Source organism: Lineus longissimus, chromosome 19 (assembly GCF_910592395.1).
Source record: "Lineus longissimus chromosome 19, tnLinLong1.2, whole genome shotgun sequence".
NCBI lineage: Eukaryota > Metazoa > Nemertea > Pilidiophora > Heteronemertea > Lineidae > Lineus > Lineus longissimus.
Window position 1 is genome coordinate 12,417,036 of NC_088326.1, and position 16,454 is coordinate 12,433,489.

At 39.8% G+C, this 16,454-nt stretch overlaps 1 protein-coding gene across 1 annotated transcript in view; it reads left to right on the top strand.

The window, feature by feature from the left end:
• LOC135503277 (uncharacterized) overlaps positions 1-13,597 on the top strand; it is a 127,493-nt gene extending 113,896 nt beyond the window's left edge. The window contains exon 6 of the mRNA XM_064796781.1: positions 383-13,597. Within this exon, the coding sequence (XP_064652851.1) occupies positions 383-2,377 (1,995 nt within the window). The 3' untranslated portion in view covers positions 2,378-13,597. The remainder of the gene's footprint in view (positions 1-382) is intronic.
• The last annotated feature ends 2,857 nt before the right edge of the window (positions 13,598-16,454 follow it).

Below are 16,454 nucleotides of genomic sequence, written 5' to 3' on the forward strand. Positions count from 1 at the left end.
TAACATAAAAAATCTAAAATGTTTTTAAAAAATGGCAGTAAACCAAGAGAAAGCAGAATTAGGGAAACAAAAGCCATTTTCTCTTGTTGTTTAGCCTAGTTAGAGACAAGTGCACTGCCCAAGGATAAAAATGAAATTGATTAGAAAGAGAAGAATTGACCTGCTGACCTCCCTATTACTTGACACAAATTTTACGACTTTGACAATAACACTTCTTCTGAAGATTGTGCGACATGAGAATATATGGTGCTGCCATCTATCACAAATTTGTCGAACTGAAATTCTGTCGAAATTTGAAAAGGTCTTGGAAAGGGCTCTGGTTATCTGAAGAAACTTGTTCCTAATGTCGTGAAATTAATTGTTCTTTTGTTTGTAATTCCAGGTGGAATTCTGGGTGCATGCCAAAATGCACATAAAGGAAGACAAAATCCTCCAGTGTCCGAAATGTCCATTTGTGACGGAGTACAAACACCATTTGGAGTATCACTTACGCAATCATTTCGGGTCGAAGCCGTTCAAATGCACAAAATGTAACTATTCGTGCGTGAATAAGTCGATGTTGAACAGTCATATGAAGTCGCATACGAACGTATATCAGTATCGCTGTGCAGACTGCACTTACGCAACAAAATACTGTCACAGTTTGAAGTTACATTTACGAAAATATCAACACAAGCCGGCGACGGTTTTGAATTTGGACGGGAGTTTGCCATTGGATGAAACAGTCCAGGGTGATTTAATGACGCCGCGTCGCGGCCCTCCGCGGGGCCCCCGCGGACCACGCAAGGATAAAGACAATATGCTTGCGCCGCAGAACATCATGCCACTACCTCATCAACAAATAAACGGACCTCGACTAATGAACGGCGCGATATTACCGTCAATGTATTGGCCGGTTTTGAACCAGATGTCCAACGGTTTACACCCCCCTCTACCTCCCCCACTTATACCGGTCACAAATATTGGTACGTTGGGACTCGGGCAGTTAAGTAAGCAAATCGAGGCCATGAACAAGGAAATGATCTCTGGGCCGTTTCGGTGCAACTTGTGTGAATTTCACGGCGAGAACCGTGAGGGTTTGAACGCGCACATGATCAAGGTTCATGCCGCGGAGAATCAGGACTTGTTCTCCGCATTCGGGATTTCGTCGGATTCGCTCGTTGATGAGCAGATTAAGGGAGATAATACGGGTAAGAAGTTAATCCAGGCAGGACTTAATCCAAATCACCATGCGTCGGATAACGACTCACATATGAAGGGTTCGAGTCCGCAACCCTGGCCAAATGGGGGCGCTGCTCCTGAGGAAAGCATGAGCGGTGACTCCCAGAATGTTCCGGACGGATATTACAAACTTTCTGCCTCGACATCGTATAATTCTCGCCCAGTGTCGCGCGAGAGTAACAACAGTACACCAAAGATACAAGAAAACGGCGAGTGCGGTTTACCGCTAGATTTGACGAAAAGAAGTAATAGTATTGATGCCAGTAGCGCCACTGATGGGATGTCACCAAAACCAAAGAGTAACGCACCATTCTCCCGTAAGCGTCGTATCTTGGAGGGCCAGGTGAGCCAGTCACCTGTTACGGAAGACTTCCAGCAGGGTTCGCCCAATCAGAGTCTATCACCAACGCCAAGGAAACGCTCCCGGAAGGGGAAGGCATATAAGTTAGACACGATATGTATGAAATTGCAGGAGTCTGGCGCGGAATCAGATTCAGATGGGTACTCGCCGGATCATAGAGACAACTGTACATCCGGACCGCAGGCCGGTTTGCATCAGGAGGACCGGTTATCCGGCGAGGACGGTGAGAACGAAATGCGCGAGATGCGCGAAAGTGAAATACGGGAACTTAACGAAGTGAATGAAATGAACTCAAATATCGATTACAGCGCAATCCACGATAGTTTAAGTAAATTGAATAACGAGCTAGGAACCAGATGCGACCAATACGGTTTTAATGGCAGTAACGGTTTGAAACCGGTCAAACCGTCGCCGTATCACCGCTTGAACATGTTAGCCAATAGCATTGAAGCTTCTTTACAACGACAGCAGACGGACTATCCGGAGATCGCAGAGGAGGACGGAGCAGATACGCCGGTCCATCTTCAGAACGGCGACCCGCTCAGCGACAGTGGCGGCAGCAATCAGGGATTAGATGATATGAGCCAAGAAAAGGTCAAAGGTCACACGATTACGATGAAAGGCAATAACTACCAGTGCCAGTATTGTGACATCGCTTTCGGCGACTGCGTCATGTACACGATGCACATGGGTTACCATGGTTTCCAAGATCCATTTCATTGTAATAATTGCGGCTTTCACGCCAAAGAGAAAGTGGAGTTTTTCCTCCATATTGCACGGGTAGCGCATACATAATTCCAGGATTGACCACTAGGGGGCCACAACCAAAAATCTTTCAAAACATTAAGATTAGACTTGTTCTTGTTTGCGAGTGGTTTTGAATTTGCAAACTGTCCGATTCCTAAAACAACAACTAATTTCCCAAAATTATGAATATTTTAAAGATTTTTGTGGATAAATGTATTGTCGCCCCTGGAATGGCCTCCTTGGTTTATCTCTGTGCTGAAATTCAATCTCTTGCTGCTAAACTATTCCAGATATTTCGTGGTGATATTAGAGGAGGGTGAGAGGTGAAGGACACTTCACTCGAGGTCAAGGTCGTCCAAATGGTTGTCGGAAGGTCAAGGTCGCCTGATGGTCGACCATGCCATATACACTTTCTAAAATGGTGCCGAATATGTTGCTATTACTCTGCGATGCTTTTTGCATGTTTTTGCAAATGTTGATGTTTTTTGTGTAGTGGTGTTACTGGTAAAAAGTTGCTGGTGGCGCCGCCCTATTGATGTTAGTGTAGTGTGCTGTAACCTGACGCTGCTATAATTCAAAACAAACTACTGCTGTCTAGGGGTGATATGTCTTCGATTATTACTCTTTTTAATTTCCAAGGTCATTGTATGACCTTCAGATGTCACATTTTCAAGGTCATTGTAAGTTTTGCTGATATTATCAATGTTTGTGAGAAAAAAATTATTGTCAACTTTCCTGTTCTTGGTGGTGTAGATGTTGCTAAATAATACGCAAAATGTACGTTAAGATAAATTAGCATAAGATAAAAATGGCGGGTGAAATAATATACCAGGTGAAAAATGTGAACCATACGGCACTAAATATGTGTCTGCTAAAAATTCTCTCTTTTTGCAGAATGTTTCCAATGAGCTTAACAAGTTTTTGTTTTGACGGTTTCCATGGCAATATTGAAATCGAATATATCCATATAAAAATTCAAATATTCTTGAAAAATATTCTGAATTGTTCGTCAGAAATTTTGGGTTGTGTTATTCGGTGATAATTTATACCACGTTCTACAGTATTATATAAACTGTTGTGATAAAGTCAATTTCAGCCAATAAATTGCGAGTGCCGCTGTACAATGATGTACATGCAACTGTATGCACAGTACAGAAACAGCTGGCAAACTTGCCGTGAAATCGACTCTTATAAGCTCGAAAGTAGCTCGGCCACCAAGTGAGAACTGGTGAATCTATGATTGAAATTTTATGAAACCTTGCCGTCACTACAGGCCTGGGAATTACCTATTTCAAACCTCCTCTTTCACGATATCGTCTTTTGGGTGGGTGTACTTTTCTAATAGTTTGCTTTGCTTAGCTTATGCTCCAGAGGACCATGGGTAATGTTTCGGTTAGCATTTCAAATAAGGCGTTTTCAAAGAATTCTTCAAATTCAGCATTGAAAAACTTTCACCAATTTTATACGCATTTCAGAAAAGCTAAGGAATTTTCACTATAACTATTTAGAAACTACCATTAGCTGAAATTTTTTTTTGAATTATTTCGTTGGAATTGACGATTAAAAAATGTATCCATCGTCTTTTGGAATTACCTGCTTGTGCTTTAACTTTGCGCTTATAGCAATGACTAAAAGATGTAGCCATTTCTTATTATATGGTGTATTCACACCGTTCGTATGTGTTTTTCAATCGTTCAGATAGAGCTCTTTTTTCTCAGGGAATTAATTGCAAGCAGCAGTTTTTTTGGAACGGACTATAATTTTAGCGTAGGTTTCGAAACTGTTCGACGTATATATTTCTACATACAGCTGAGCGTTGATGATTCTGTGTAATGTGCATTTTTCTCATCGGAGAGCGCCCAATTAATAGCTGCTTGTAAACATAATGATACTGCCACGATAAGTTTTGTTTTATATAGTAGAACTCAGGAGTAAACATCTTGGTTTCAAGGTGGAAGTCATTGGTTGCCATGGTAATGTTGTGTTGCCATAGCAACAACATATACTGTGTTGCCATAGCAACAGCTGTCATAACCATGGCAATTATCTTTATTTTGGTGTAGAAGAAGACATTCCTAATTTTTCTCGTTTCATATGTAATGCTTTATTCACATATTTTTAAACGCTTTAAGTCTGAAGGTTTTTTTGCGTGAAATTTTTGATTTTACGAGACCAGCTTACACATTGTTTGCGTTCAGCCGAAATCATATCATAAAGCTCAATGGTGGATGGCAATAATACCAATCAGGTCACATGATGAATGTGGTCACAGGTGATTGGTTGATGTTTAGGTCACATGACTCAATTAAATTAGCTCTATCTGAACACTAGTAATTTGGTAGCCAAGTAAAAATGGTCTAGATTGTACTCTCGTGCTTTAGTTGCTTGTATATTAATGCATTTATCTTGTTAAATTTAACTTTTTATTTATGATTAGTTAGTAATTGCTTTGCCAGGTGGCACTGTATATGCGTGTGCTTTGCTTTGTACTTTAGTATTTGAATCTGAATGCTTTATAAACAGTTGGTTGACGATTTGATAAACTAAACACTCCAGGATGCAGTACGGGTCATTGTATAGTAGAACTGCTTAGCCTAGGGTTGTTTATGATGGTTTCCATGGCCACCGACCTCCGACCTTGACCATATGGTGCAAAGGTGGAGGAACGAGCTGTAAATACTGTACATATTGCGACCTTTCATCACTTGTGACCTTGTGGCATTCAAGGTCGGATTTGGTTGGTAGTCATGTTGTGACAATGTGTTTGATGATAATCTTTTAATCGTTGCTATGGTTTCGTTGTTGCGGAGTTCTTGTTGCTATGGAGATGTGGTTGCTTAGTTATTGTTGCTGTGGATACATGGTTGCCATGGTGACCACAATGCTTTTGCTGGTGCATTTCCTCCGTGTTTTTTGTTTCCATTTATTGTACAATGTCAATATGGATCTTCTAGACTCTTGTAAACTGGCTTATTTCATATTCAACAATCAAAATAATAAAATCTGAGACATACGAATTTTGAAACAGTGACCATATGTATCAGAATAATTTGTGCGATTTTTTTCAATTTTTGCGTGCCACCTATTGGAACTATTGAGGCGTGTCAGATTAATTCGTCCAATCACTGTTGTGTCATGTCTCAATGTTCAAATAGGGGGCGCTACAATAAATTTACTGCAAAACTTTCCTAGTCTGTTGCAAGTTTGGGCGATTTTGATTCAGTGAGTGAAAAACTTACATTATACATATGTTTGCCTCAGTTTTTTAAGATATAGGTCACAGAAATTATGTCACTAAAGCAGAGAAAATCAGGATCTTTGGGTGCATTTAACTAAATCGATTATTTTTGCATAAATAATGTCCCGCCAATTTGATAAACAAAATGCCATCGTTTATTAACGCGGTACCTCTTGCTTTAACGCATAGTTTATTGAGCGATGCCGCTTGTACTCTATGACCTGTGACTCAGAATTCAGCCAAGAGGTTTTAAGCCAAGATTTTAAGGCCAACAAATAAATTCCTAGCTTCTGTCCGGAAAATGAAAAACACGTGAAACCTTCTGGCCAACAAGTAAAATTCCTATCTTTTTCCCAAAACATGAATGATTCCACATCAGAGTGTGAATTCAGCCTAATTCTTCTCCCCGATAGAATATTTTTGTTTTTGCTTCTGAGTCATATACATTGTATAATGTTAAGAGTTTAATTCATATTGTGTTATGCTTCTCAAAACACTCAACATCAATCAGAAACTTAATTGATTTTTTTTCCCACAATGTCCAAATATGGAAATTTGGTGACCATAGCAACCATTACAAGCAGGAATCAAATACTGTTCACTGGGACGGATCTCCTTAGGATGGGCACAACGGGATGTCGTAAGTGCTGACATTTTTTAGGCGCAATTTTCCCGTTGTTGTCGTTGGTGTTTTTGCAAGCCACTTGCCGATGTGTAGAAATATATCTGTGTAATAATATATAAGCGTGGAGCAGATTTTAATTCGCCAATGCTTTCTGTTGCATGTTCAGGATGACGAAATTTCATAGGTAAGGTAAAGTGGGGTAAAATTTCCCCATTTTACCTTATTTTGAACAGGATGCCAGGACTGTATGAACTGTTAAAATGGACTACCCAAACTTGAGGAAAAAAATGATACCACTTCCAAAAATAAAATTCTCAATTGTCCGTCTCTATTTTGTTTTTGGTTCTTCACATCAAATCTATTGTGATATCAGCAGCACAACTGATGATTGGTTGGTGTCAGGTCACATGACCCAATTAAATAAGCTCCAAGTGGACAAGTTCTTGGTATCATTAAATATACAAAATGCGTATGAATTTTAGTCATTCTTAACATGGGACTTAATCTGTATTAAACCGGTTATACCTTCAGTGTGTGATTTAGTGCAGCAACATGATTGATCCCTCGTCACTGGAAAAAAAAAAAAAAAAAAAAAAGGAATATCCGAATTTCCTAAAATTTAACTTTGCCAATTTTCCCCGGAAAGTATTTATACTGTCATTACATATATATTTCATTAGATCATTTATTTAAATCATCCAGAAATGTTCCAGCTTAAAAAAATATTTTTTATAACTCATTATTTTCAATGGTATTTGAATTTGGTGCGAGTCGATTAAATTTAAATTTTATCCCAGAATTGAAAACTATTTTTCAGTGAAGAGAGGTTTCTTGTTGCCAGTGAATCTGAATGTTCGTCTGGTGAAATTTAGTTAATTAGCTAATTAACTAAGATCGTTAATTAGTGGTTCTACTTCTTCCGTCAGCTGTCGATGTGATGAAAAGGTGTTGTCGCAAATTATTGGTGAAAAAAAATCAATTTGCAATTCAACAAAATTTAATTTACAATTCAATATAAGTTTGACTAGGTTTTATTAATACACAAAGTGCCCCTCTCGTGTGAAATTCTGGCTGCCATATTCACCAAAACCCACCTTCCAGGTTTGATGAACCAAGGTTTGGACGGAATTGGTCAGACAAACAACAACAACAACAAAAATCCAGAAAGTTGACCATTAATTTTTCAGTTCAAGTAAAAAGTTCAAAATGGCCGATTTTCAAGCCAGATCTTCTGACCTCAGTAAGATTACAAGACACACGCAGTGTCTAAATTTTTTTGTCTGTAATTTGCGACAATGTCGGAATTTAATGTGATAAAACTACGGCTGGCGAAATGATGTCGATTGGTCCAATATAATTATGCATAACACGGTGAACTCTTCCTGATTGCAAGATTATAATGTAAAATATGCTTTATATAACTTGTAAATCCATGCTAAGAAGAGCAAGAATGCTTGTACAATTAGTGTATGTTTTTACATTGTTTTCTTGCTCCTTTTTGGCTGGAATATTTGTTGTCTTTAAATAGCATATTTTGATTTGAGTGTTGAAGGACTGGAGAAAAGAGATTCAAGAGATGTTTGACAACTTACTATCCTAGCCAAAAGTAAACTCCCACTGAATAACAAGGGTGACTTTACTTTTGAAAAGAACTGTACCTATATATCATCATCCATTTGAATAATTTTGATGGGTGGAATCTGTCCTTAAATGCTCAAATAACTTGTGTATTATCGAAGGTAGCTTGGCGAATTAATATCTGCATCAAAGTAGTATCAGAGACAAGTGGTTTGGTAAAGAAGAAGGTCTTTTATGTAGAGAGTATGACTGTACATGCTTTTTTGTGAATTTTTTAAAAGTCGGGCAGGGCTTCTCAGGTGTCCAAAAAGTGAATATTTACAAAGAATTATATATTGCCTGTCCGAGACTTTTTAAAAAATACACTGATCGAAACAATCGGTCGAAATATCTACCTCAAGGATTTATCGATATATTATCTCGAATCATATAATTATTATCATTATTATCATTGATTATATTTACTGCGGATAATAAAAGTTTTTAGATGTAGTGTTTGTCACATGTATAATTGATCTGTAGTGTAGTGTGAATCTGCTTGGTGGGCGCTACTTGAGGTCTTATACAGCTTCAATGTCTTTTCTCAGAAATTTCTTAACAAACAATATTTACTCGTTTTTCGGCACATTTTACAGGGTTTCATGACTCTACGTCAGCTTCTAAATTATCATCTTAAGAAATCACAATTCATAAGAAAAACATGAAATTTTTTTCCACAATACCTCAGCCATGGAAATACCAAGATTGTCAGTGATTGGTCAATATGGACTCGCCAACCGATTGGTCGGTTCTTACCTCATCTCTGATTGGTCTCATTCTGCCCTGCATAGTAAGTTATTCTAATTAGTAAATCGGTCTATGTTTGTTGTGTATTAATCTGCTTCTGACTGTCCCATGTTTGAAAAAAGTCCTGTATTTGCTGTGTTATACATGTACATGTTCCAGGCCTTATGAGTAACAATTTATGTTATACATGTTCCTGACCTAAAAGGTGGCTTTCCCTCACACACAGACTAAACCTGGCATGATCGTAATTAAGTAAAAATCAATACTTGTTCGCATTCTCTGTTAATGTTTCTTCCTTAATTTATATTTGTCTCAAATAAGATACGTAACGGATCCGAAAAGGTTATTGTTTTTTTGTCAAAATAATTATTTTCAAGCGAAACTGTAGCTTAAATTATTCTCGTCTTTGTCTAATTGCTAATTACTGTTAACGTATTTGTGAAGGTCATCTGATTGACCTTTCATCATTTAAAGGTCACTTATCGCAAGGTCACTTTCTCGGTCTTGACCTTCCCAAGGTCAAATTTACGAATTCTCAAAATTTGGATTGTGGTTCCAAAATGAACCAAAAATATTTTTTGCCAAATTTTCTTCATGTCCACTGATGTTAACTGCCAAATTCTTGTGCATCTTTATCTTTGCAATTCACAAAAACGTAAATTTTCACACATTTTATTCGGACAGATTATGAAATTTCCGTCAGTTATTTGCGAAATCTGCCAATGAAATTGCGACACAAATTTGGTAGTTAACAGTTGTAGAAATGTATGTTTTATTGGTGCTAGTGTTATAGATAAAAACATACAATTCAAATGCCATTGTCCGCTTGGAGCTGTATAATTGTGCCAAATTGTGGAATTTACCTTGTTAATTACCTATGTAAAATTTGGTAATTACATGTATATGCAAAACACGCTGATGCTGATTTGGTTTAGCAAATGTGTGCTTTAGAAGCGACTGGAGAAAATTTGGGCAGAGATATTTGTTTCTAGTATCGAGAATACGAAAAGTAGGTAATTTTCTGTAATTTTTTTTTGGCGGAGTTTTTGTTTTTTCTGGGCCTTGACTAGATCAATATGGCTGTCTAAGCTGTCGTGTGCGTTTGGACTCAATTCAGCGAGATCGACAAGGTTTCAGAACTCAGATTTCCCCTTTAATCCTGGACGGGTTGTTTGAACAGAATATATGAAATAGGTTTCTTCACAAATTAAGCAATATTCATTACAGAATTCCGATCTTGATTAAGAAAATCCTAGAAATAGTTGCTGGTATGTAATTCAACATCATAACCGCACAGAGTTTGTATTTCAATGAACGGATATCTCAAATTATGTTTGACCTTCACCCGAAAAATGATAAGATTAGTTGTATTTCAGTTGTCATGGAGACCAAAGGTCAAGTTCATTATACATTTGACCTTGTACAGAGCATGGTGTAGATTCTCTAGAATATCATCAAATTTACATATTTAGCTCATTGATGCTTTCTGTAGTTGCAGTTCTGGACATATTGTGGCGCTACAAGTCCTTGTTAGGTCGCCCCAAAATACTCAGCACGTGCCTAGCTTACTAGATAGCGATTGACTATTTTATAAAATCATTCCAGCGCATGCTTGTTGTTTAAAATGTCTTTCAAATGCTTCTACCGGTTTTTCACAACGTCAGCCATTTTAGAAGCACTTAGTGGCCTTTCAAGGTCGTATAGCTGAGGTCAAGGCCACTTGACCTTCGATTTCCAAGGTCAGGGTCAAATTATTTTTCAAGTATTGCGCAATACCTTGGTCTCCATGCATATTTTTAAACTCTCAGTTACAGTAATGATACTTTTAAGGGTGTGAACACATTTGGTCAGAACTTTTGTTAAGTTATGATATTTTATTGTGGGTGAGTCACCCATTTTGATTTTAATGATGATCTCGTTCAAAAAACTGGGCATGCTCTAGCTGCATTTTCAGTGTATATATATATATCACCATCAGTAAGCGGTGGGTATACACCAAATTGTGTAGTTGGTATATTTCTAAGTGGAGCCCGACTGGCTTATCGTTTCTTGTAGATTATGTATTTACATTAGGGTTTTTGTTCGGGTGAAATTGACAACATGTAAAGTGACTGTAGATAAAATATAAAGAATCTTGGGTTTTTAAGACAGAGGCCCTTGGATGTGCTGGTGATTTACATTATCATAAGGATTATCATAATATTAGTGATTAATTAAGAATAGAGAATCAACTAATTAATCATGCCCATCTAACTGATTGATTATAGATAATTGATTTAGATTAGTCAGTGATTATCTTTCATTTGATTAGTTAAAGGTGATTAATTTATAATTGGTTAATAAATTATAGGCCAAATAAGGCGTCAACTTTGCCACATATAGAAATACACTACTAATTCTTGTAAACATAGAACTTGCGTAGTAATTAGCTGTGAAAAAAACGACTCGTTGTGAATATTGTTATATGCCTATTTATTATCTCTGTCGACACAAAACTACCTCAAACCATGTCCCAGTTGTTCAAGTATCGGCTAATAGGCGGCAGAGTTGTGCTGTTTGGAAAAATAGCTCTCACTCTAAGTAGGGCTAAAAAAAGATATGTGACAATAAACTTGTTCGTATTAAAGCCTGTTTTAGTGAACTGGAAATTCATAAATCGTCTACCTCACCTTGGCAGATTACCTCGCCGATTTTGTGCTTTTATAAAACGGCCACCAGGGGGCATTGCATTATCTACCTCATTCCATGTGGTCACAGCACAACCAAGCCTTCAGACACTTCGGCCGATGCTTAAACGCTCTGGAGACAAAATGGCGGCATTAGCTGACTGGACTTTGTCGCGCGCCGATTTTTTCATAAGGTGGGGACATCTTGGCATCCGACATGTACATGATTTCATCCAATCATCTTTTGTAATTATGGCCACTTTTTCCCATTCAAGAGTTTCAAAGCTACCGGTACATGTACATCCCATGAATTTTACCTTTGCCAGGCTTCAGGACAAATTGCCTGTTCTTCTTCTTGAAATATGTAAACTCGTTCCTTCGGAACAGCTGCAAGGCAACTCAAGGTCACTTTTCAATGTCATTCCGAAGGCCAATGAAAAAGTATTGTGGCTTATTTGTGCAATTTATATTCCGTCTTGGTTTGTTTACATGGTCACACATTCTGCGAATGCTTACTGGTAACGAAGGATATTGGCAAGAATTAGTCTTTATCCATTCTTCGTGATATATAGAAAATTTGCAGAGAAATATGGAAATGCCTTTATTCCATTTAAACGTTTTTCGGCGATTTGGTGTAAACCTACCTTGGCCAAATCTGCCTCCTGCCTTTGGTCTCCCATTAAGTAATGAGGACCCAAAAGGTGTTTTGTGCGTTTCTGTACCAAGTGACCGACTGTACTGCTTTCCGTCTTCCCTTTCCCTGTAGTACTTGGTGTGCATTCTGCCACAATTTGTCGACCAACTTTGATCGTCATTGTCATATGCTTCCCATAACCTGTACAAGGTGTCGCTGCATTCGCCTTCCTGAAATCAAGTATTCTGTTTTTTGCCTCTCCGTATTTTTGAAAAATGTGTTAAAATGCTTTATTTTGGAGACAGTATTTTCTACTCACTTCTTGTGGTGAATGGTCAATTTAAGTAGAATCATAAAGGAATACAAATAAAGGTCGCGCTTAGAATTACGTACTGTAATTCTAAGTGGGATCTTTACGTTTATTCCTTTATGGTAGAATCTTGTAATTTGTGCTGTAATATCTCCACTGTAAGACTGGTCCCTTTATATCAATATAAGTACTGGTGGTGCCATCTTTTGGGTTGCTCCAAGTCCATTCGGGAAACTAGCACAATTGGAAATGTTGTCGGGCATATAATACGTCATTGTCTCCTCTGCTGTATACATGTAAAGTGCCCTACATTTTATTTCTCATGGACACAGAGGATAATGTGATCGAACAGCGCTATCCTGGTGGATTTGTAGGAGACTGCCAGGTTCGTAGTAAGCCAAGTTTCGAGTTGGTATATGTTACCAAGAGACCAGACTGTCTGGGCACCAATGAATAACACAGGCAATTGAGTGGCCACAGGCAATTGAGTGCCCACAGGCAATTGAGTGCTCAAGTTCATCGCAGTCTAAGCCTGGTTTCTAGTGAGATCTTCTGTAAATTTTGCCTTGAATCGGGGCTTGCCACATTAATGAATTCAAGCACTCTGTTACTTATTCCCAGGGCTGATGCATAGTTTTGTGTACGAGGTAAATAATTTGACAATGTTATTTAAACTACAGTCAATGTTGGTGTGCTTTACGCAAAGCTCCATATCCAATTGTAGTGCGTCTCAATTTCATTTACAGTTACCAAACTATGATAACTTTCCAAACTTTAGACACTTATTACATCAGACTGATATTCTAGTGGTACAGATATTGGGAAAAGTGGTTACAGAGGTCATAAACAGGACTTGGTGACATCATTCACTTTTTTCAACATCCATAAACACTTTGTTTTTATTCATCAGGGGTTTATTTTTCAAGTAAGGGGTATCAAATGTTATGTCATCCAAACTGGAAGCCTAGAGTGTTCCGAAAACAAACTTAACCATTTTTTGGGACACCAATTATATTCAGCTCTCTGTGGGGCTGTATACAAATTGTTTGACTTGAACTGGAACTATGTACATGGTGTTATAAAAAAATCCTTACATTTTGGAACACACCAATTTACATAAACTGCAATCTTGTACAGGGTGTTCCAACAAAATTTGCCATTATGTTCAGCAAACTGGAATCATGTTCAGGGTGTCCTAAAAGTATTTCTCTATTTTTTGAAACACCCTATATATACAGCACATTGTTCTGCTCAGGTGCTTCTCACTCTCTTCCATGCTAACTTGAGCCAAGATGTACATGCACCCACTGTAGATAATGCACAGTGGGTTCAGCTCTTGTTGGGTTGGATTCATTCATCATGTCGGTAGGTTTGTAATGTATTTTCAAATTTGTGAAGTGATCGTGACATTAAAACCAATAAAAGAAATAATGTGTTTGTGCCTTTTTTGTGAGTGCAATTCAATGACAGACAGTATAGAAGAGACCATCATCCCAGATTGGGTAAATATCGCCATAAAATATGAATACTCTCCCAAACGATGAGAATTCCAACAAAAAAATTTTCCCATTGTCTGAGCCAAACGGACTGCAAGGGTTGATAACAACCTTGTACCCAGGGAAAAAAATAAGTTCCTTTTTCACATCTTTGGAGCACAGAAGCAAATGGAGGAAGAATGTCCTGGTTCTAAGGAGGAGGGTGCTGCGTCACTCAATACAGCATTTCTTGACATACAGTATAGTAGAGACCACCAGCCCAGATGGGGTTAATATCGCCATAAAAGTTCCTCATGTACTGTAACAAGCGTTGGTACTCTTGAAGACCGGCCCAAGTATCCTACTAGGAGTAGGCGATGCACCATGTGCACCTGGGACAGCAAGAGGGCCCTTTTGTCATTGATAAAGCTTCTTTCTCACTGTACTCTTGAAGACCGGCCCAAGTATCCTACTAGGAGTAGGCGATGCACCCAGGGACGGCATCGGGACCCTTCTGTCTTTGGTGGAGCTTCTTTCTCACTGTGGACGGGCACAAATACCTCATTGATAAAGCTTCTTTCTCAATGTACTCTTGAAGACCGGCCAAAGTCTCCCCTCTTGGATTTGGCGATGCACCCAGGCATGGCATCGGGACCCTTCTGTCTTTGGTGGAGCTTCTTTCTCACTGTGGACGGGCACAAATACCTCATTGATAAAGCTTCTTTCTCACTGTACTCTTGAAGACCGCCCCAAGTATCCCTTCTAGGAGTAGGCGATGCACCCAGGGACGGCATCGGGACCCTTCTGTCTTTGGTGGAGCTTCTTTCTCACTGTGGACGGGCACAAATACCTCATTGATAAAGCTTCTTTCTCACTGTACTCTTGAAGACCGGCCCAAGTATCCCCTCTAGGAGTAGGCCATGCACCCAGGGATGGCATCGGGACCCTTCTGTCTTTGGTGGAGCTTCTTTCTCACTGTGGACGGGCACAAATACCTCATTGATAAAGCTTCTTTCTCACTGTACTCTTGAAGACCGACCCAAGTATCATTCTAGGAGTAGGCGATGCACCCAGGGACGGCATCGGGACCCTTCTGTCTTTGGTGGAGCTTCTCTCTCACTGTGGACGGGCACAAATACCTCATTGATAAAGCTTCTTTCTCAATGTACTCTTGAAGACCGCCCCAAGTATCCTTTCTAGGAACAGGCGATGCACCCAGGGACGGCATCGGGACCCTTCTGTCTTTGGTGGAGCTTCTTTCTCACTGTGGACGGGCACAGATACCCCACTTCATGCAGGTCATGTTTCTGCGTCAGTACGTATCAGGAGCACCTTTGAGATACACTCCGGATGCATTAGACCGGCCATGTCCTGTCGCCAGATCCAATTAGGGTGATGCGATGGACTGCCCCGGGAGTCCAATTCTCCCCAGCAAAAGGACAGATGATCCACCAATAACGTTAGAATTTTCTTTATTTCAAAAATAAATTCATACTGGAAGTTTCTTGTAAGTGCCAGTTCTCCCCAACCAAGGACAGATGTTTAATGAATGACACTCAACAACCTGGTAAAAACACGCGCCTCCCAGCGCGGCATCGGGACCCTTCTGTCTTTGGTGGAGCTTCTTTCTCACTGTGGACGGGTCTGGCGAAGGCGCAATGACTTGGAACTTGGTTGGGCAATAACTTTCCTATGCAGCACCGGAGAATCATCCGGAACTTTTCCACTCCTTCTGCACCTACTGCTGGTTACTCCTACGCGAACCAAGCCTTTCCGACCTCGTTAAAAACTGGCGATCACACTAGTAGTTGTATAATTGAGTTGTCAGATCTTGTGGCGAGGAACACGACAAAGAGTTTGCGGTCCACTTTCAACTAGCTTTGGCTTGTCGGGCACCAAAGTCGCGCAGGACAACTCACCATGGCGAAGATACATGTAGAAGGCATCGCGGCGCTCAGCATCCATGTTATTGTCTTCGCAGTCTCACTAGTCGTCAATAGCTACATTCTGTACAACTTGATGAAGAGGAGACTGGTCTTGAAGAAGAATACCCTGATCGCCATCATGGTCTCGCTGAGTTTCGTGGCCGGCACTGTTCTACCGTGTCTGCATTTTGCCAACTTCAAACTCCAGGGCGACGAAAATGGGCACTCGCTCAACCTCTGTATCGCGACGGAGTTTCTCCAAAACGTCTTCGACGGTGCGTTCTACTCGATGGTGGTCGTATTCAGCGCGTGGCAGAGCAACGTGGCCAAGGCTTTGACAAGGACTCCACAGAGACTCGCTCCGTACCTCATTGTCATTGGTGTGTCTTTCCTCGTCGTGCTCATCCTGAATGGTATGGCACTGGCAATCGATTTAACAGATAACGAGGGGAATGGACGTGGTTTCCACTGCGCTGAAATCACCGCGGCCGGGACACCAATCACAGATAACGCTAACCTTCCTCTGTTGGCCGCAACAGTCGCCACTCTGATCGGATTCTATATCAGCATCATTCATTTTCTGCAAAAGAAATACATCAAAACAAGCTGCGAAATCACAAATGGGCCTGTTACATATTCAATCTCCGCTGCCGATTCGATTGGCTATCAATGGCATGTTGGAAAGAAAATGAGTTCGACTCGCAGTGAGAATTGCCATTTACGACGGATATCTGACTCAGTAAATGCGATGCCCAACTCTGAACTAGGTGGTCGCAAACACAGTATCTTACGTGAAGTGTCAACCTGTACGAAGGTATCTTGTATGGATACAGAACACTTTGAAAAAGACACAACAGTTTGTAGGGAGACGAAAGGTAGCCTCTCTTC